At 44.5% G+C, this 22,388-nt stretch overlaps 1 protein-coding gene across 1 annotated transcript in view; it reads left to right on the forward strand.

Annotated features, from left to right (window-relative positions):
- The window catches only part of LOC103231036 (quinone oxidoreductase-like protein 2), a 49,234-nt gene that overhangs the window by 843 nt on the left and 26,003 nt on the right, over positions 1-22,388 (forward strand). The window contains exons 2-5 of the mRNA XM_037986214.2: positions 16,893-17,181; positions 17,277-17,385; positions 20,303-20,399; positions 21,709-21,767. Coding sequence (XP_037842142.2) covers positions 16,893-17,181; positions 17,277-17,385; positions 20,303-20,399; positions 21,709-21,767 — 554 coding nt within the window. The remainder of the gene's footprint in view (positions 1-16,892; positions 17,182-17,276; positions 17,386-20,302; positions 20,400-21,708; positions 21,768-22,388) is intronic.

The raw sequence follows: 22,388 nt of genomic DNA on the forward strand, positions 1-22,388 counted from the left end.
ACTTTCATGTGTCTGCATTTATGTTCTGTTAACAAACTCACTGGAAAGATAAATACAGTAACAATTGCATCACTTTCTCAATCATAAAAAGGGCCAATTCATGGTCAGAAACCCAATATACAGTGTTCATCCATGACAAAAAAACAACAAACAAACAAAAACAAAACACTTCAAATCCCCACCAGTACTTTTCTTCCTTCCTCTTGATAACTTTTTTTTTAATCATTGTTTTTTATCTTTTTTGAGACAGAGTCTCGCTCTGTCGCCCAGGCTGGAGGCAGTGGCACAATCTCAGCTCACTGAAGCCTCCACCTCCTGGGTTCAAGCGATTTTTGTGCATCAGCCTCCTGAGTAGCTGGGATTATAGGCATGTACCACCACATCCAGTTAATTTTTGTATTTTTAGTAGAGATGGGGTTTCACCATGTTGTTCATGCTAGTCTCTAACTTCTGGCCTCAGGTGATCTGCCCGCCTCGGCCTCCCAAAGTGCTGGGATTACAGGGGTAAGCCATCACGCCCGGCCTCCCTCTTGATAATTTTAAATGAAGGCTGCCGCTTTACTAAGGGGATGTTTGGAAACTAAAATGTTTGTTGAACCTTTCGAGGTGATAAATTACTCTGACGTGAAGTCTACTACTCAAGTCTAAGTCTTTTATGTACTTGTTCATGTATTAATTCTACCTAATGAATTCATTTAAATGACAAAGCTACATTTATTGAGTGTCTACTATATGTCTGGACACTGTGTTGGGCTCAAGAAGTGTAAAGGAGGACTGGGTAAGGCTGACTGCCTATACAGGGGTCAGCGTCTAGAAGGGACATTTTCTGATGCAATGTGATGGGTACTCTACCAGAAATATGAACCCAGGGCTAGGATAGCACAGGACAATTACCTCTCTCCATGGGAACCAGCTGAATAGAGAAATGCTATCATAGACGCACTCTAAAATTCTAATACTTGATGAACGTTGGAATTTTCATGGGGATTAGTTAAGACCACATCATTAATTTTCAAATGTTTTAAGACAAAAGAGTTATCAAATCTCTGTTCTCACAAATAATGTTTTAAGCTCCCCCATTCCCCGTGACTGTAGCTTTGAAACAAACTATGAGGTGCTGGGCTGATGCCATCTGATTTCAGTCTTGCTTATTTGCTTGTCCAGAAAACTTTCAGCGTAGACTCACAGAGTCCTTAATGAGAAAGCTCATTAAAAAGCCGTCTGAAATGGTGAAACAAATTACATGCACAACACGGCCCACTCTTTTCCTCTTCATTTCCTTCTTTCCCTCCCAGGCTGCAGCATTATAAACGACAAGGTGAAGTGAATCATCAGGTCAAGAAAAGGCACTGCCGAATGGGTCTATCAGTACCTCTTCGCTTTGACGACGTTTCTCTTGCTTCACTGCAGCACTAAAATGTTGCCCAAACAGCAGGAGGGCCCTGCACAAGTAATGATGGCCTTGGTTAAAGCCTTTGATTGTGTGTATTTGGGTGGAACTTCAACTTGTAATTGCTGAATGCACACATTATCTGATTTCAGAGCCTCTCCCTGGAAGACTTGTTTATTCCTGGTAAAGGCAAAATTTCCTTCCTTGCAGGTGTATCTTTGACCACTTTATGAAGGTTTCTTCAGGAGTATTACTTCAGGATGGTAGAGATCATATTCAGGGCAAGCCTGGCTACAAGGTGTCTTATTAAAACACTCTCCACCCCTGGGTCTGTGAGGAAACCTGAGGGAAATCGGGAGTTTCAGGAGCTAGGATATGTTTCCTGCCTCCTGGCTTAACAGGAAGTGATGGTGACGGCTGTCCACTGGGAGGAAGAGAGGGGAGGTGGGTCTTTTTTTTTTTTTTTTTTTTCTTTTCTTCTCTTATCCTGGGGTATGCAAAATGAAGGCTATAAATGCCAAACAATCCTTCCACACCTGGTAGCTGGGGCAGTATCTGTGGGGAAAAGGAAATCCTTCCCTCCATCTTGCCCCTTAATTTATAGAATTCACTGGGGTTGAGGTAGAGAGACTGGGGTTTAGGCCCTGACATTTTATCAATTGCTCTTGGTTTGACTCTTAAGAATTCACCAAACACCTCTAAATCTGTGTCTACCATGTTCCAGGTACCTAGCCAGGCACTGAGAATACAGAAATAGCGAAGTCACAGTCTTGACCCTGAAGTTTTTCATAATCTCCTAGGGAAGGCATATACACAAACAGTCACAGCACAGTGTGATGTGAGCTTTACTGAAGCTAGGAAGGAGCCACTGAAAGCAAGAGAAAGGGGAATGCACGTGTTTTCAAGGTGGGGCAGCAGCGTGAGAAGGTGAGAGGTGGTCGGACTGCCGCTAGGGAGGGTTTCACAAATCAGAAGCCTGAGCAGGATTTTAAAGAAATCCTGTTCACTGGGAGAGAGGGAGACACACACACACACACACACGCACGCACGCACGCACGCACATACACACATGGAAGGGTGGTAGAAAGAACCCTGATCGACAGCATTAAGGTGTGGCAGAGGAGAAGAAGCTGAGGACAAGACCGAGAAGGAGCAGGCTCGGAAGCAGGAGGAAAAAGAGCAGAGAATGGCTTTGAATGCTAAAGAAGCCAACTATCATAGGGACCAACGGGCATCCCTTGGACTGGGCATATGGGAAGTCACGACAATTTCAGTGGCCTTTGGGTGTTGATCACAGTAGGATGAGTAAATGGAAGGGGAGCAATGGAGCTAACAAGCATATTGTTAATGTTTGGTGGACTTGGCTGTGAGGAGGAGATGATGGCTAGACAGGGATAAGGAATGAAGGAAGCCTTTTGTTGTTTTTGTTTATGACTGAAACGCAAGCATCATTATATGCCACAATGGAGAGGGAGGAGTTAACCTACAGGAGAGAGATGGGATTAAATGGGGTTAATTCCTACTTCACAGAGTCTTTCTGAGGATTAAATGAGATCCCCTTGGTGAACCCTTTCTCTAAGGAGATACACACATGTGAAGATGATTATCCTGCTGTTGAAATGAAACCTCCGTGCATCATCACCAGGCATTTGAGCTCACTTATCACTTGGCTGCTGAGATAGGCAAATCTCCCTCTCCATAGCCTTTTTGTGTGCGCTGCTTTCCTATTTCCTCTTGCCATCGCTTTAGACACTAGAGCCCAATAATGACTTGAGCTCTCCTTGACATTTCTTCCTGACAAACAACACAACTCACCAGTGCCCCCGGATCACAACAGGAAGCTGGGGGTTGATAAGTGAGAAGCGATTAAGGGAGAGGATGAGAGCCTCCTCATTGTTATTATGAAGTGGAATTAACATCCAGACTTCTTGGGAGTTTTGCCTTGTCAGTTTATTAGCTTTTCATCAGAGAATCATAAAGACACAGGGAACATGAAGTACACTGTCCCCTCACAGACACCTGTGTCCCCTTTCCCATCTCAATTCATGAACTGTAAGTCCCATCGCGGCAGAGACTTTTGTCTGTTTTGTTAGCTGCTGTGTCCCCATTGCCTAGAACAGTGACTGGCACACGGAGAGTGTCTAAAAAATATGCAGTAAGTGAATGATTCACCCATTCCCCCTTCAACTGATTCAATAAAAAATGAGTGTATACTATGGACCAACCACTAAATGTATCCTAGATAAACACAGTTAAAGAGTGCTTGTTATCATTCAAACAATGTATATTCAGCACTTCACAATGTATATTCTGTGCCAAGTACTTTACATACATTAGTTCATATAATCACCATCATTTTACAAATGGGGAAACCGAGACATACATTAGTTCATATAATCACCATCATTTTACAAATGGGGAAACCGAGACTCAGAAAGAAGTCACTTGGTTGAGGATATGTGGTTGGAGAGTGAAGAAGCTGGAATTTCTGACTGCTGGAACTCCAAAACCTATGCTCTTTCTACATCAGCCTCATCCTTCATCATTCTCCAGCTCGAACCATAACTTCAATTGTAAATGACCGCTTGCAATTCCTTGACTATGCCACGTTCTGTCATGTGTACTCCTTTGCCTGGGACACATTTAGCTGTGGCCTCTGGCTGGGTAATTCTTCATTCTTCTTTTCTGAGGCTTTCCTGAAATGATGTTCTCTGGCTGGGGTAGGCTGACCTTCCTCTCTGCTCTCATATCCCCTCTTGCAGCGCTTCATCACAGAACACATCACAGGCATTTGAGATGCCTCTTTACACAAACTTCGCTCCACTAGACAGTGAGAGGCTCAAGGGCAGGAACAGTGTCTTCATAACAAAAGCTGCTATAGATTGGGTGTTGCCACAAATGTGCTTACTTTGTTTAATTCTCACAACCACCACCTGAGATGGGAATTATTATGCTGCTTCTTTTTTTTTTTTTGAGATGGAGTTTCGCTCTTGTTGTCCAGGCTGGAGTATAATAGCGCGATCTCAGTTCACTGCAACCTCTGCCTCCTGGGTTCAAGTGATTCTCCTGCCTCAGCCTCCTGAGTAGCTAGGATTACAGGCATGCACCACCACACCCGGCTAATTTTGTATTTTTAGTAGAGATGGGATTTCTCCATGTTGGTCAGGGTGGTCTCAAACTCCTGACCTCAGATGATCTACCCACCTCGGCCTCCCAAAGTGCTGGGATTACAGGCGTGAGTCACTGTGCCCAGACTCTCATGCCTTCTTCTTTTTTTTTTTTTTTTTTTTTTGGTGAGACGGAGTCTCACTGTCGCCCAGGCTGGAGTGCAATGGCACAATATCAGCTCACTGCAACCTCCACCTCCCAGGTTCGAGCGATTCTCCTGCCTCAGCCTCCTAAGTGGTTGGGATTACAGGCACACACCACCACGCCCAGCTAATTTTTGTATTTTTAGTAGAGACTGGGTTTTACCATGTTGGTCAGGCTGGTCTTGAACTCCTGACCTTGTGATCCACCCGCCTCGGCCTCCCAAAGTGCTGGGATTACAGGCATGAGCCACTGTGCCAGGCTTATTATGCCTCTTTTAAAGATGAGGAAATGGAGGCTCAGAGAAGCTACATAACTTTTACAAGGTCACAGTGAGTAAGCAGCTAACTCAGGAATTAAACATAGGTACATCTTATTCCAAAGCCCAAATTCTTTTCACTTCATTATGCTGCCATTGGAATTATCTACAATGCTCACAGTTTAGCTGTGGGGGTAAATAGATAAATACCACCTGAACGTTGAGATTAGCAAGCTACTACAGGTTGGTACAAAGTTCTTTGGAGTGACATATGGAAGGGAATAATTTGTTCCCTTTGTGGGAGGTGGGAGCTGGAAGAGCTTCATAAGGTTGCCAGAATGCTTGGGAATTTGTCGACTGAATTAATAATGATGGTTCAAGGTGGAAGACAGTTCCCTGCATTTAATCCTGGTGGTTGGTTTTAAGGGCCACAACAGCCATTGCCCAGGTCACTACTGCTTCCAAATTGGCCCATCTGGTGCCAGGAATGCAGCCCAAATGCCTGCTGGTACCTGCTTAAGTGATGACGGGTAACCAGGCAACACTGTCAGCACATTGTTTCATTGAAATTATATTTGTGAGTGTGTGAATATGAAAACAACTTTACATAATCACAGTTTTAATCTTGCACAATATACTTTACATTTAAATGAAATAAGTGTATTTTCAAGCTTATGGCTATATGGAATAGTGTAGCAACCCCTAATTACACGTTAGCTTCTCTTCCTGCTCTTGTCCCTTAACTACAGGCGTCCCTGGAGGCTGCTTTCTCTATTTTCTCCTCCAGGGAATTAATCTATTTTCTAGGCTTGAATGACTGTAAAATTCCTATAAAATAAGGCTTAAAATGGCAAAGCAAAGGATTGCTTTAAAATATATTGTATAATACCTTCTTTGTCTGCTCTCGGGGGCGTTTGTCAGGGAAAGCACAGTAGGCAGCCGGATACTGTCGTAGGGGCTCTGGTACCAGGCAATTAGGATGATTCTAAACTGCTCCATTTCTGAGCTATGTGGCCTTGGGCAAGTTACTTAACCTCCTTAAGCCTACATTCCTGATGTATAAAAGAGCAAAAATAATAGTATCCTAGTCATAGAACTATTGGGTGGATTAATGAAATCAGGCAAAAGCACTTAGGACTGGTTTGTCAGAAATAACCAGTAAGTGCTACTGTTTATTTACGTATTTACTTGTTTATTTTTCTTAGAGTGCAACCTTGAACTCCTAGGCTCAAGCGATTCTCTTTCCTCAGCCTTTCTAGTAGCTGGGACTTCAGGCACATGTCACCATGCCTGGCACTAATTTTTCTATTTTTTTTTCTTCATAGAGGTGGGGGTCTCACTATGTTGCCCAGGCTGGTCTCAAACTCCTGGCCTCAAGTGATCCTCCTGCCATGACCTCCCAAAGTGCTGGAATTATAGGTGTGAGTCACCATGTCTAGCCAGTGCTACTTGTGATGATTATTATTACTCTCATGGTTAGCAGGATGAACAAATTTGGGTGACAGTGATTTGAAACCTATGAAGCACTATAAAAATGTGAAATATTATCACCATTATGGATACTGTTGAGGAGTGAGATCCAAAGAGCACAGTATTAACAGCAGTGAACAGGAAGTCAGGAAAGCCAGATCCCAGTGCTACTCCCGTCAGTAATCAGCAGTGTGACCTTGGGCCAGCCTCTCACCTCACCTCAGTTGTTTTTACTTATAAATGAAGTGGTTTGATTAGATTATCTTGAAGACCCATTCTAGCTCCAAAATTCTATGATTCCATGACTTTTGGAGCTAATAACTTACTTAGAAATCTTACACATTTCCTGGAATAGAGTAGGTCAATATGCGTTATATATTAATGGCCAAAGTACATTTCTGAAGTTGATAAAAGTTAACCCCAACTGCAACAATCAGAAAGAGCATTCCTAGGGGAATGCAGTGAAAAAGCAAACTACTCCTATCCACCTCAGGAATTTTGGAGGACATCATTGTGGCAGAAGAGAATTTATACCTAAAATGGCAATACTGAACTAGTCATAAAGAAGATGAGATTATGTTCAGCATCTGTATACTTAGCTAAGGAAGTGGGTGCAATAACCCTTAAAATTGTCTGGATTCAGGCTTTGGATAGTTATGTTGTGGCTGGCAGCTCCTCACACCTTCCTACCATTTACTGAGTACCTGCCATGTTCCCAGAGTGGTGGTAGGCTCTGAGGCTACTGAGACAGTCTCTACTCTCAAGGGACTGACAATTTACTGGGTAAAGCATTTTAACTGTGGAGGATACTTTTGCATTTTCTGCAGAGTCCTTCATGATGCTTACATTGTTTATATATTGTTTGTCTATTATTCTGTGAAAACATAGCTGTTTGTGTACTCAGCTTTGACTTGCTTCCCCACCCTCAGCCCTCCACTAGCTTCTGGATGTTAAATATTATCTCTTCATGTAAGCTATACCAGAAGGAAGAGTCATCTGTTACTCTTTTACTTCCTTAATGAGCCCTCAAGCTGGTTTGCAGGGCAGATATCTATCCTTTCTTTCTTTTTTTCCAAGAGGACAGATGGGTTCAGATATAGCTGCTTGGTCTTATTCTCTCCCATGACTCAAATTTTATTCTTCTTGTCCCCTTTCCATCTTCCCCTCAAATAAAATAAAATAATCAGAAACAATCACCAAAACTAGATAGTAGGGTGTGGTGGTGGCACTTTGATGGATAGACCAAATATTTCTTTTGCTACTATAGCAACTACTATTAAATGCCTTGTCACATACCTTTGATTATCTTTGGAAATGTGAAAGTTATTTTGCATATGTGCTTAAAATCACCTCAATTACCAAAAATACTTTCATTTCCCTCCAAGATTCTTCTTAATGGGGCTTTTACTATTTTCTTCAGATATTGTTATAAATGCAGAATGCAGTCTTGACCAATTTCTCCAAACTATTTGATTTCTCTAAATATTCTCATCCCAAATATTTTCATATTATCTGAGAATGACAAGGATTTTATGAAAATCATAATTGAAAAATTTTCCACAAAAACACTTAATTAAAAAGTTTGATTCTTAAAGATACTTTTTGTTATCTAGAAAATTTATAAGAGATAACTCATTGTTTATTGAACAATTCATTAGATAAACCAGTATTAAATGGCTGTGTCAGGTATTATGCAAAGTACTACAAACATAAAGGAGATTAAGAAATGATTGCTACTTTCAAGGAGCTCAATTAAGAGTCACTTGCTTTATACCTTGTATAAATAGTTAATATTTTACAAAACCCTTTCCATGTGTAATAACTCATTTCATCCTCAGAACAATAAATCCTAGTTTCATACTTAATAAACTTGCAGTTTCTTGTTGCTCACTGTTTTTTCTTTTTTTTTTTTAGACGAGGTCTCACTCTGATACCCAGGCTGGAGTGCAGTGGGGAAATTCTGGCTCACTGCCGTCTCCACCTCCCGGGTTCAAGCCATTCTCATGCCTCAACCTCCCAAGTAGCTGGGACTACAGGCATGTGCTACCATGGCTGACTAAGTTTTTGTATTTTTGGTAGAGATGGGGTCTCATTATTGTCATGCATGTTCATGTGAAGAGACCACCAAACGGGCTTTGTGTGAACAACAAGGCTATTTATTTCACCTGGGTGCAGGCGGGCTGAGTCTGAAAAGAGAGTCAGCAGAGGGTGGTGGGATTATCATTAGTTCTTATAGGTTTTGGGATAGGTGGTGGAGTTAGGAGCAATGTTTTGCCGGCAGGGGGTGGATCTCAAAAAGTACATTCTCAAGGGTGGAAAGAATTACAAAGAATCTTCTTAAGGGTCGGGGAGATTATGAAGAACCTTCTTAAGGGTAGGGGAGATTACAAAGTACATTGATCAGTTAGGGTGGGGCAGAAACAAATCACAATGGTGGGATGTCATCAGTTAAGGCAATTTTCACTTCTTTTGTAGATCTTCAGTTGCTTCAGGCCATCTGCACGTATACGTGCAGGTCACAGGGGATATGATGGCTTAGCTTGGGCTCAGAGGCCTGATATTCCTGTGTTTTTATATTAATAAGAAAAACAAAACAAAATAGTGGTGAAGTGTTGGAGTGGCAAAAAAATTTTGGGGGTGGTATGGAGAAATAATGGGTGATGTTTCTCAGGCCTGCTTCGAGTGGTATTAGGGGCGGCGTGGGAACCTAAAGTGGGAGAAATTAAGTTGAAGGAAGGTTTTGTGGTCAGGGGTGATATTGTAGGGTTGTTAGAAGGAGCATTTTTCATATAGAATGATTGGTGATGGCCTGGATATGGTTTTGGATGAATTGAGAAACTAAATGGAAGATACCAGGTCTGAATAAAAGAAGGAGAAAAATAGGTATTAAAGGACTAAGAATTGGGAGGACCCAGGATATCCAATTAGAGAGTGCCCAAGGGGGTTCAGTGTAATTACTTGCTTGGTTGGCGAGTTTTTGGGAAAAGACCATTAGTTCATTTTACCTTTCCTGAAGATTGAGGATGGTAAGGAGTATGAAGTTTCCACTGAATACCAAGAGCCTAAGAAACTGCTTGGGTGGTTTGACTAGTAAAGGCCGATCTGTTATTGGACTGTATAGAGGCAAGAAGGCCAAACTGAGGAATTATGTCTGACAAAAGGGAAGAAATGATCACAGTGACCTTCTCAGACCCTGTGGGAAAGGCCTCTACCCGTCCAGTGAAAGTGTCTACCCAGACCAAGAGGTATTTTAGTTTCCTGACTCAAGGCATGTGAGTAAAGTCAATTTACCAGTCCTGGGTGGGGGCAAATCCCTGAGCTTGATGTGTAGGGAAGGAAGGGGGCCTGAATAATCCCTGAGGAGTAGTAGAATAGCAGATGGAACACTGAGAAGTGATTTCCTTAAGGACAAATTTCCATGATGGAAAGGAAATTAGAGGTTCTAAGAGGCGGGTTAGTGGCTTGTAACCTACATGGAAGAGGTTATGAAATGACGATAGAATAGAATGGGCCTGTGAGGCTAGAAGATATTTTCCTTGGTCCAAGAACCATTTGCCTTGTGTGGCAAGAGATTGATAGGTGGAAGTTTAAGTGGGAGAGCAGGTGGGAGTGACCGATGAGAAAGAGAAAAACTGGCCATGAGGGACAGAAGTTGGAATGCTAGCTGCTCCTTTAGTTACCTTATCAGCATAAGCATTGCCCTGAGCAATGGGATCTGATGCCTTTTGGTGGCCCTTGCAGTGTATGACTCCAGCTTCCTTTGGAAGTAAAGCGGCCTTCAGAAGGGTTTTTATTAAAGAGGCATTAATGGTGGAGGACCCTTGTGTAGTGAGCAAGCCTCTTTTAGCCCACATAACAGCATGGTGGTGCAGGATATGGAAGGCATATTTAGAGTCAATATAAATATTGATGTGTAATTCTTTTGTAAGAGTGATGGCTCAAGTTAAGGCAATTAGTTCGGCTTACTGAGAGGTAGGGGAGGGGGGCAGAGTGGTAATCTCAATGATAGATGTGAAAGATACTCTAGCATAGCCTGCCTTTGCTGGTGAGTGGCGATTAGGCCTGGTGGAACTGCCATCAATAAATCAAGTGTGATCAGGGTGAGGAAGAGGAAAGAAGGAAGTATGGGGAAATGGAGTGAATGTCAGGTAGATCAGAGAGATACAGTCATGGGGGTCAGGTGTGGTATCAGGAATAATGTGGGGGCTAGCCTAAAACAGTAAGATCAATTTGTTTGGACAGAAAGGCTACAGGGCATGGTCCTGGCTCTTGTGTAAGAATTTTGACCACACAGCCCTGTACTTTGGCTGTGTATAATGAAAAGGGTTGGGATGAGTTAGGGAGAGCTAGTGTGGGAGTAGCTTCTAGGGCTGTTTTTAAGGAATAGAAAGAGGAGTGGCAAAGGGATTTAGGATCTATGCAGTCAGCTAGGTTTGCTTTTGTGAGTTTATACAATGGTTTAGTCAGGATGGTAAAACTAGGTATCCAAAGGCGGAAGTACCTAACCATGCATAGGAAGGAAAGGAGTTGTTTTGTAGAAGGGGTTGGGGTTTAGGAGATTAGCCGGACACAATCAGCAGGGAGAGCAAGTGTGTTTTCATGAAGAATTATGCCAAGATAGGTAATGGATGAGGAAGAAATTTGGGCTTGACTGAAGTAATGAGAGCTGTTTGTGAAGCCTTGCAGCAGTACAGCCCAGGTAATTTGCTGAGCGTAATGGGTGTCAGGGTCAGTCCAAGTGAAAACGAAGAGAGGCTGTGATGAAGGGTGCAAAGGAATAGTAAAGAAAGCAAGTTTGAGATCCAGAACAGAACAATGGGTTATGGAGGGGTTGTGGAGGGAAGTATTGAGGATAGGAGAGTATATGGCTTTGGCACCACGGGGTGGATAGGCAAGACAATTTGGTTGCTAAGGCGCGGATGTTGAACTAACCTATAAGACTTGTCCGTTTTTTTGACAGGTAAAATGGGGGAATTTTAAGGAGCGTTTATAGACTTTAAAAGGCCATGCTGTAACAGGCAACTGATAACAGGCTTTAATCCTTTTAAAGTGTGCTGTGGGATGGGATATTGGCATTGAGTGGGGGTAAGGGTGATTAGGTTTTAATGGGATGGTAAGGGGTGCATAATGGGTTGCCAAGGAGGGACGACCTCAAGTATAGAGGTGTCCTATACTTGTGGATTAAGGTGGGGAGATACAAGGGGAGGATGTGAAGGAGGCTTTGAACTGGGGAAAAGGGTGGCAATGAGGTGTGACTATAGCCTAGGAATAGTCAGGGAAGGAGATGATTTAGTTAAAATGTCTCAACCTAATAAGGGAGCTGGGCAGGTGGGGATAACTAAAAAGGAGTGCATAAAAGAATGTTGTCCAAGTTGGCACCAGAGTTGGGGAGTATTAAGGGGTCTAGAAGCCTGGCTGTCAATACCCACAACAGTTATGGAGACAAAGGAAACAGGCCCTTGAAAAGAAGGTAATGTGGAGTGGGTAGCCTCCGTATTGATTAAGAAGTGGACGGACTTACCCTCCACTGTAAGAGTTACCCAAAGCGTCTGTGATGGTCCAGGAGGCTTTCAAGGTGATCGGGCTGCATCAATCTTCAGCTGCTAAGCCCAGAAGATCTGGGAAGGAGTCAGTCAGAGAGCCTCGGGCCAGAGTTCCAGGGGCTCTGGGAGTGGTTGCCGGGTGAGTTGGACAGTCCAGTTTCCAGTGGGGTCCTGCACAGATGGACATGGCTTAGGAGGAATCCCAGGCTGTGGGCATTTCTTGGCCCAGTGGCCAGATTCCTGGAACTTAAGCAAGATCCTGGGGCAGGCTGTCCTGGAGGAATGCCTGGTCACAGCGGTTCAGGCATTTGGAGTTCTTGTATGCTGGAGATGTGGCTGGGATTTGTCTCACAGTGGAGGCAAGGAATTGCAATTCAGAAATACGTTGCTACTTGGCTGCCTCTACTCTATTATTGTATACCTTGAAGGCAAGGTTAATTAGGTCCTGTTGTGGGGTTTGAGGGCCGGAATCTAATTTTTGGAGCTTTTTCTAATGTTGGGAGCAGATTGGGTAATAAAATGCATATTGAGAATAAGACGGCCTTCTGGCCCTTCTGGGTCTATAGTGGTAAACCGTCTAAGTGTTGTTGCCAAACAGGCCATGAACTGGGTTGAGTTTTTATATTTGATGAAAAAGAGCTTAAACACTAACTGATTTGGGAGAGGTCAGACAAAGAAAAAGGAGCATTAACCTTGGCTATGCCTTCAGCTCCAGCCACCTCTTTAAGAAGAAACTGTTGGGCAGGTGGGGGAGGGCTAGTCGCAGAACGAAACTGTAAACCAGACCGGGTGTGAGTAGGGGAGGTGATAAAAGGATTATAGGGTGGGGGAGTGGAGGCTGAGGAAGAATTGGTACCTGGCTTGGCCTGGTGAGGAGCAGGCTGGGGAGGAGGGGAAGGGTCAGATGGGTCTGGAGAAAAGGAGCATTCAAATAACTCAGAGCTTGGGGTGGAGACTGAAGGAACAGACAGGAGAGAAAGAAGAAAGATTTGGGATGAGTCACATTGGGAGCAGAGACTAGGGAGGGACCAATGTGTAAAAGAGTGCCTGGATGTCAGGCACCTCAGACCCATTTGCCCATCTTTCGACAAAAGTCATGCAGGTCTTGTAAAATGGAGAAATCAAAAATGTCATTTTCTAGCTATTTAGAATCACTATTGAGTTTGTATTGGGGCCAAGCAGTGTTGCAGAAGAAAATAAGCCACTTAGGTTTTAGGTCAGGCGAGAGTTGAAGAGGTTTAAGTTTTTGAGAACACAGGCTAGGGGAGAAGATGGGGGAATGGAGGGTGGAAGTTTGCCCATAGTGAAGGAGGTAAGTTTAAAGAGAAAGGTAGAGACACGGAGAAGGGGGTGGGTGAGCAGCCAAAGCAGGCATCCCCACAATTGACTTGCCACCAAGGAAATGTGGGTGAATGACCAAGGCAGGCGTCCACATGGGGATTAGACACCAATGGAGTGTGGGTGAATAATAATCAAGCAAGTGTCCCTGCAGTGATTAAACACCAAGGCAAGACTGTCTTCCTGAGTCTGTGACTGGTGCTGGAGTTTTGGGTTCACTGATAAAATGTGTCTCCTTTGTCTCTAGTAGAGAGGAAAAAGAACTGGAGTTGGAAGAACAAGGAGATTGAAGGGTAGCGAGAGAGGGAGATTGAAGGGTAGCAAGAGAGGCTGGAGAAGAGAGTGAAAAGACTGCTTATCCGATTTGAAATTCATGAGATGTGGCCAGGCGTGGTGGCTCACGACTATAATCCCAGCACTTTGGGAGGCCGAGGTGGGTGGATCACGAAGTCAGGAGTTCGAGACCACCCTGGCTAACATGGTGAAACCCTGTCTCTACTAAAAACAGAAAAAATTAGCCAGGCATGGTGGCGGGCGCCTATAGTCCCAGCTATTTGGGAGGCTGAGGCAGGAGAATGGTGTGAACCCTGGAGGCCGAGCCTGCAGTGAGCTGAGATCGCACCACCGCACTCCAGCCTGGGCGACAGAGCAGACTCCGTCTCAAAAAAAAAAAAAAAAAAAAAAGAAATTCATGAGGTGTTCCTTGGGCTCGTTGGTCTGAGGACCCAAGGTCATAGGTGGATCTTCTGACGGAGTGAGGCCGAGGACAGGGGAGCAGTCTACCAAAGGAGTCCTCCTGTCCTGGGTTTCAGGACCAAATGTCACACACATCCATGTGAAGAGACCACCAAACAGGCTTAGTGTGAGCAACAAGGCTGTTTATTTCACCTGGGTGCAGGCGGGCTGAGTCTGAAAAGAGAGTCAGCAAAGGGTGGTGGGATTATCATTAGTTTTTTTTTTTTTTTTTTTGAGACGGAGTCTCACTCTGTTGCCCAGGCTGGAGTGCGGTGGCATGATCTCAGCTTACTGCAAGCTCCGCCTCCCGGGTTCACGCCATTCTCCTGCCTCAGCCTCCCAAGCAGCTGGGACTACAGGTGCCCACCACAGCGCCTGGCTAATTTTTTGTATTTTTAGTAGAGACGTGGTTTCACCATATTAGCCAGGATGGTGTCGATCTCCTAACCTCGTGATCCGCCCGCCTGGGCCTCCCAAAGTGCTGGGATTACAGGCGTGAGTCACCGCGCCCCACCTATCATTAGTTCTTACAGGTTTTGGGATAGGCAGTGGAGTTAGGAGCAATGTTTTGCCGGCAGGGGGTGGATCTCACAAAGTACATTCTCAGTGGTGGGGAGAATTACAAAGAACCTTCTTAAGGGTGGGGGAGATTTCAAAGTACATTGATCAGTTAGGGTGGGGCAGAAACAAATCACAATGGTACAATGTCATCAGTTAAGGCTATTTTCACTTCTTTTGTAGATCTTCAGTTGCTTCAGGCCATCTGGATGTATACGTGCAGGTCATAGGGGATATGATGGCTTAGCTTCAGCTCAGAGGCCTGACAATTATCTTGCCCAGGTTGGTCTTGAGCTCCTGGCCTCAAGCGATCCACCTCTCTCTGCCTCTCAAAGTGCTGAGATTACAGGCAGGAGCCAGTGCCCCCAGCCACTCACTGTTATTTGCAACCAGAATGTTCACTTTGATGATAACATTAGTATTTCTCCAGTTCACAAAGTGCTTTCTTGTCTCATTGGAAACACAAGTTTTTTCATCTTCTCAGCTTCTAGTCATTGTTCTAGTCTTCCTCTTGTGGGAAGGGGAGAGGACTAAAATGACTTCTCGAATTCCTTGTAAGTGCTCTTAAAATAACAGTAAGCTCTATTGTATATCCAAGGTGAGGACCTTGCTGTTGGATTTCTGTCCCCCAGAGCCTTTAGGCTATAATCTCAGAAGTTCATTCCTACTTCATTTTTGCTCTCCATTTTCCCTTTATTCCATTCCTGATCATGCCTTCCAGGTCATGCTCTATTTGGGATTTCTGTTTTTGTCAAAAAAATAGAAGGAATTTAGCAACTTAAGGATTATTCTGCCCAACGTGTTCACTTTACAGAGGAGTTCACTGAAGCAGAGAGCCAACAAGTGTCAATGTCAAACCCACAAATAAGTGGTAGAGCTGGGCCTGAACCTGAGACTACCCTTCTCCCAGATATCTTTTAAAGACACTGAGCTGTCTTTAAAAGTTACCTGTCAAATGAAATATTCTCTCCAACATGTGTCCTTCTCTTATATAGCTAGCCTATAAATATTTGGTTACTGTTGCAGTAGAGATCTACCCCATTTTATAATATTTCACAGATTATACTGTATATTTTCAATTCTTCCAGAGTGTGCTTATTCACCTAATGTGAATGGTCTGTGTTGGTCTTCGAATCAACAAACATTTATTGAGCATCTACTATGTGCCAAGCATAATATAGGCATTGGGGACATGAGAACCAATGCCCTTCCACTGTCCCCGTGGTGGGTTTTGGCCTGATTTTAACTGGAAGTATTATTTGGATTTCTGTAGTTTCATTCAACATTGGATCATTAGTAACTCTTTAGATTTAGTGTAAATGGTCCTGTAAATGTGAGAAAATTAGTAACAAGAATTGAACTCTAACAAGGTGTTCAAATGCTGACTTTAAAGCCTTTACCTAGGCAGGCGTGGTGGCTCACACTTGTAATCCTAGCGCTTTGGAAGGCTGAGGCGGGCAGGGCGCTTGAGGCCAGGAGTTCGAGACCAGCCTGGGCAACATGGTGAAACCCCCCTCTCTAAAAAAATACAAAAATTAGCCCGATGTGGTGGCGCACAACTATAGTACCAGGTACATGGGAGGCTGAGGCAGGGGGATGGTTTGACCCTGAGTGGCGGAGGTTGCAGTGAGCCGAAATAGTGCCACTGCACTCCAGCCTGGCTGACAGAGCAGGACCCTGTCTCTAAATAAATAAATAAATAAATAAAGACTTTACCTATGCATTTAGGATTTTTTTGCACTGCAGAGGACCCAAGGACCTTTATGCATCATCTGTCTGTCTGTCTATCTAATCTATAGAGAAGGTCTCACTCTGTCGCTCAGGGTGGTGCGATCATAGCTCACCGCAGCCTCCAACTCCTGCACTCAAGCGACCCTCCCGCCTCAGCCTCCCGAGTAGCTGAGCCCACAGACACTGGCCACCACCCGCCTTGGCTTTCCAAAGTGCTGGGATTACAGGCGTGAGCCACCCAGCCAAGAACCACTATTTAAATGTCGCCAAGCGTGGTTTAAAAAGTCTCCCAATTCTGAGGGGGGCAAGGTTTGAAAAACTATTGGATCCTATGTTCAGCACCGAAGTGACAGGATGATTCGTACCCTGAACCTCAGCATCATGCAATATACCCAGATCACATCTGCACAGCCCCCGAATCTAAAATAAAAGTTGAAACTATTAAAAAAAAAAAAAAGTCTCCCAAATTTGTTACAAAAATGCCAACGAAGGTTAATCTCGGGTAATCTAATTCCGTTTCCTGGTGTTTTCTTTTTTCTTTTTTCTTCTTTCCTTCCAGTCGGCTCCACCTACAGAGAGGCCCAACAGGGGGCTCGCGCGCTCGTTTGGGCTCGGCGGCCGGAGAAGACCGGCGCACTGGGCCGGAGCCGCCCCGCAAGGGTTGGGTCGTGGCTGCCGGGGCTCGTCGCCAGAAGGCCTCCTGGGCCGCCCTTCCGCTCTCCCGGGGCTGGGCGGCGCTGTCTGGCTCTTCCTGCCGCGCTCCGGCCACTCCCCCTCCGCCCTTCGCTTGGCCCCACCGTGGCGGCCGTGCTCTGCACGCAGTGCCTCCCTCGGGCGTGGGTCTGCAGGTGCAACCCCGACTCCTCCCTGAGCCCCGCAAGGCAGCCCTGGGGTGCTCCCGGCAGGGTTGCCCGACTGACCCTGCCCTTGTTTTGTGTTGCAAGAGACCCGGACAGGGCAGCGGCCGGCACTACCGCGCCGCGATTTGCGCAGAGCTGAAGAAGACCCTGACCATTGAAGAGGTGGCCCCCCGCCCCGTCGGGCCTCACGAGGTAGGGGGCTGCCTTATCCCCTTCTACTCTCCCCTTCTCCTCGTCACCACACACTCCCCGCAGGCTTCCTTCTTGAATCAAGTTCCCAGTTCCCAAGCAAGGGGGCGACCCAGAGACTGGAGGGCAACTTCGTCCTGGTCTAGGAGGTTGAAGCCCTTTCCAAGGTCTAAAGTGCTAAAGGAAGATTGTTCCCCCAAAACACACTTATAGTCCTCTTTCTCAATGCTCAGAGTTATTGCCTTAGAAACAGAGAATTTTGATTTGCACATGACTTTGTATGTGCAAGTTATTGGTTTAACACAGGTGCATAGACCTCATCCTTGCTTCGTTCCACCTCAGTGCCGGAATCGAATTATTCGGCCTCTGCCTCCCTGAAACCAGCCCGGCAACCCCCGTGTTTGCATGTGAACATATGCCTCTGGTGTATTGCAGAGATTTGGGATTGGATTCTTTTAGGGATGTGGGCAGCTGGTCCACTGAAATGTGGAAGTCACTTTGGCCCTGCCTGTTGACCACTCTGGTAACACAGTGTCATCTGGTGTGGAGATGAGAACCTCAGACAGTGTGAAGCAGGCAGTGGGTCTCAGTGTTGGAGACCTCCAGGGAGAGGGAGAAAGGCAGCTGTAACCCTGAAGTGTTACCAGCATGGAACCTATTAACTAACATGGCTAACACGGATTATTTGGATGAGCACTACTTCCTGGGATTCACAGGCTGAATGACATTCATCCTCAAATCATCCTTCAATCTAGGTGGAGTGGCTGGAGAAGACATGTGTACCCTGTGTATACTTGTCAATAACCTTTGTGTTCTGCACGGAATGGGTCCAGGCTGAGGGCTAGGCTCCTTTGTTCTGTTATTTGTCTAGACATTGCGTTGTAAGGAATTAGCCCATGAGAGCTGTGACTATGTAGTTTTACTCACTGCTAAATCCCTGAAGTCTAAAATGGTTCCTGGCATGTGGCAGAAGCTTAAAAAATTGTTGAATGAATGAATTTTGTAGATAAAAATGTCTTCTCACCAATATGGCCACCTCTGTACAAACAAATCAATATCATCCCTTTGGCATCTCAGCTTTCATTTCTTCCAGTGATTCCAATCCCTGTTGGGATGTTGGTCTATGACAGTGGTTGTCTAGCACAGCGGTCCACAACCTTTTTGGCACCAGGGACCAGTTCTGTGGAAGACAGTTTTTCCATGGATTGATGGGGGTTGGAGGGGATGGTTTTGGAATGAAGCTGTTCCACCTCAGATCCTCAGGCATTAGATTCTCATAAGTAGTGCGCAACCTAGATCCCTTGCCTGTGCATTTCACGATAGGGTTTGCACTTCTATGAGAATCTGATGCCGCCCCTGATCTGACAGGAGGCAGAGCTGGGCGGTATGCTTGCTTTGTCTGCTCACCTCCTGCTGTGCAGCCAGATTTCTGACAGGCTACCAGTCTTTGGCCCCTGGGGTTGGGAACCCCTGGTCTAGCATGCATCAGAATCAGTTGGGGTTTATTAAAAAAGAATGCTAGGCTTTATCTTCAGAGTTTCTGATTCAGTAGGCCTGGGATGGGGCTTAATAATTTGAATTTCTTTCTTTTTTTTTTTGTTCTTGAGATAGGGTCTCACTCTGTCACCCAGGCTGGAGTGCAGTGGCATGATCATGGCTCACTGCAACCTTGACCTTCCAGGCTCAAGCGGTTCTCCTACCCCAGTCTCCCAAGTAGTTGAGACCACAGGTACATGCCACCATTCCTAGATAATTTTTTAATTTTTATTTTTGTAGAGATGGTTGCCCAGGCTGGTCTTGAACTCCTGGGCTCAAGTGATTCTCCTGCTTTGGTCTCTGGAAGTGCTAGGATTAGAGGCGTGAGCCATTGTGCCTGGCCTATGCCAGGTGATACTGATGCTAGTGGTCTGGGGCCACATTTTGAGAACCACGGGCTTACAGGGCCTGGTGAAACTGCTGGCTACACTGCTGTTGGTCTGCCTCAGCTATGGCACTATCACAAAACATAGAGGTTGGGGATCTGGGGCTAGACTAAAGGATTCCAGATTCCCCAAACAGCTGATCATTTTACCCTTCTGTTTAAAATTCATTAATGACTTCCCATTGTTTGTAGCATGAAAATTAAGATCCTCAGAAAGGAGGCCAGACGCGTAGCTCACGCCTGTAATCCCAGCACTTTGGGAGCCTGAGGCAGGTGGATCATGAGGTCAGGAGTTCGAGACCAGCCTGGCTAATATGGTGAAACCCCACCTCTTCTAAAAATACAAAAAAAATTAGCTGGGCGTGGTGGTACATGCCTGTAACCCCAGCTACTTGGGAGGCTGAGGCAGGAGAATTGCTTGAACCTGGGAGGCGGAGGTTGCCGTGAGCCAAGATCATGCCACTGCACTCCACCTGGGGCGACAGTGTGAGAGTCCGTCTCAAAAAAAAAAAAAAAAAAAAAAAGTCCTCAGTAAGGCTTCAAAGTCTCTTGTGTCCCCACTGTAGTGTCTTTGTAGGTCTTTGTAGATGCCATTGCTTTTGTCTGTGCCAAGCCTTTTTGCCTCCTACTTTGAATAGTTAACTCTTAGTTGTTAGTTCAAGTGTTGCTTACTTAGGAACGCTTTTCCTGACTTCCCCAAGTGGTCAAATCCTTCCATTATGTGCTTTCATAGCACCATATATTTATATCATTAACACTTGGTACTGGAGTTATAACTTAATATATGTATCTTCATTATTACCTGGTTAATATCTGTTTTCTCTACTATACTTTAGCTTCATGAAGGCAGAGACCTTGCCCATTTTGCCTCCTGAGTGTGTGCCGGCTCTTACTTTAGTACCTGGCATGTCGTTGTCATTAACTATTTTGGTATGATTGAATGAACATTGTCTCCATGGATGTGTACTGTTCTGCTTTGCGGCTCTATTTCCTTTGTAGGTCAGAGTTGATGTCCATTTCTGTGGAGTTAACTTTGGTGATATTTTGATCTGCCAAGGTCAATATCAGGAAAGGCCCCATCTTCCCTTCACACCTGGTGAGTATGGAGAGACCAAGTGACTGCTTCAGGAAAAAAAGATACAGGGAGTTTTCCGAATCATGCCCTTGGTCTCAGGCAGTGCTCTGTTGGTGTCTGCCTGCCATCAGTGATGGTTCAGTTAGATGTGTCCGTCTCACTGTGAATTGGGATCACTAGATTGTGAGCCCCATGAGGGCAAAGTCTGTGCCTGTCTTGCTCAATATTATATCACCCAGCTTAGCATTGTACATGGCTCTTAGTAGGTGCTCAGTAAATACTCTAAAAATGAAGAAATGAACAAATGAATTTTCACCAAAATTCTGTTCACCAGAATTATCGTTGGTCCTAGTCATTCATTCCCTTTCCTTGCTTGATATTGCCCCAATTTTGTTTCTTCACTGAAGGATCACAGACATCTGTTTGCAGCTAAAACTTCAGCCTCACAGACACATTCCCAATAAAACATAATGCCAAAGGATCAGAGAGAAGAAAAGGGTGTGGATTTCTTAGCAGCCCTCTGTCCGATTTTTGTTCCCAATCTGCTTCTAGATCCTGAACATGTGGACAAGTGACTGATTTTTGTTGTTGAAATGTGTTTAAAGGGTTATAAGTATAGCTTAGCATGTATATAGTACATGTATATTTTATACAGATCTATATTATTAAAGACAGAGTAATTGCAAATAGTTACCGTGTTTTGGTCTCAGGGTATTTGATTGTATCTCAACAGTTGGAACCATTTCCTTCTGTTTATATTTGCTGAAATACTGGTTGGGGGGAAGATGTCATACTCAATTGAGTTATTCCCCTGGCAGCTCAAGTAGGAAACATTATAATTACTTCAGAAATTTCAGAGGTGAAAGAGGAAAGGGCAGACATCAGTTCATCCAGTTGAGCCAAGTACTGTCTGAATAAACACAGTTCATGTCCTTGAGGGAGGGCCCTATAGTCCAGCAGAAGAGACTTGAAAACAGATAAATAGGATGAACATTGTCATTGGGGTGCTATAGGAGGTCCCAGTGATTAGGTCAAAAGTACCTGTGTACCTGTGATTCTCTGTGCTTTTGCAGTCTTGAAATTTTCATTTGTGTCATGGTAAGATTGGGACTGCTATAGCTTCCCAGGTTGTGATTGTGAAATCTTATGTTTACTTTCATCTGCTTTGGGTATAACACCCTTATCTCTCTGCCTGCATATGGAGAGGGGGAAGGGCACCTAAACTCCCTCAGCTCCAAAAGCTGTTGGACTAGCCTGTTGATCAGTGTTTTCTCATCTCCGTGGTGTTGTGTTTTACAGATAACCTAATCTTTAAACAATATGTTTTCAGGAATGGAGTTTTCTGGGACAGTGTTGGAGACAGGCACAGATGTCAGCACAGTTAAAGAGGTAAATTAGTTGAAGTCTAGGGAATCAATATACATGGAGCTATGAAAAATGTGCTAACTTCATTTGTAGCCGAAGGGTCTTGCTTCTACTGGCTTTTGCCTGCAGACACCAAAGGGAAACCTAAATAGAAAGGTAAGAAACAAATTCTGAATTGGGGAAAGGAAGTCATTGAAGTTCCTGGCTGCATTAAACTTTTTATTATGAATAAAAGGCAGCACCTCAGTCTTTAACTGAGAGGACAGAGAACTTGAGCCTCTTGTGAAGTTAAGACTGGGCTTCTAATTCAAATCAACCTTTGCCTTACTCTATCTCATCGTCTCAAATGTGCTCACTCAAATAGGCTTGACAATCTGGTGGTGGTATTGAGAGAATTACTATTTTATTTACTAAACATTAACTCTGAATAGATAATTAAGACCAACCTGTGTCTTTTGGAGTCAGAGATGTGCATTTTTTTTTCTTTTTTGATTAACTCAGGAAAAGGAATGCAAGGTCACGCATTCGCACATATCTTTAATGGTATGTTTCCTTTAGGGAGATAGTTATTGGCATAAGAAACTTTAATTGTATGGTGGAAGAATGCGTCACTGACCAGAAGGTATCTGTACCACTCAAGATTAA

Source organism: Chlorocebus sabaeus, chromosome 25 (genome assembly GCF_047675955.1).
Source record: "Chlorocebus sabaeus isolate Y175 chromosome 25, mChlSab1.0.hap1, whole genome shotgun sequence".
Taxonomy (NCBI): domain Eukaryota; kingdom Metazoa; phylum Chordata; class Mammalia; order Primates; family Cercopithecidae; genus Chlorocebus; species Chlorocebus sabaeus.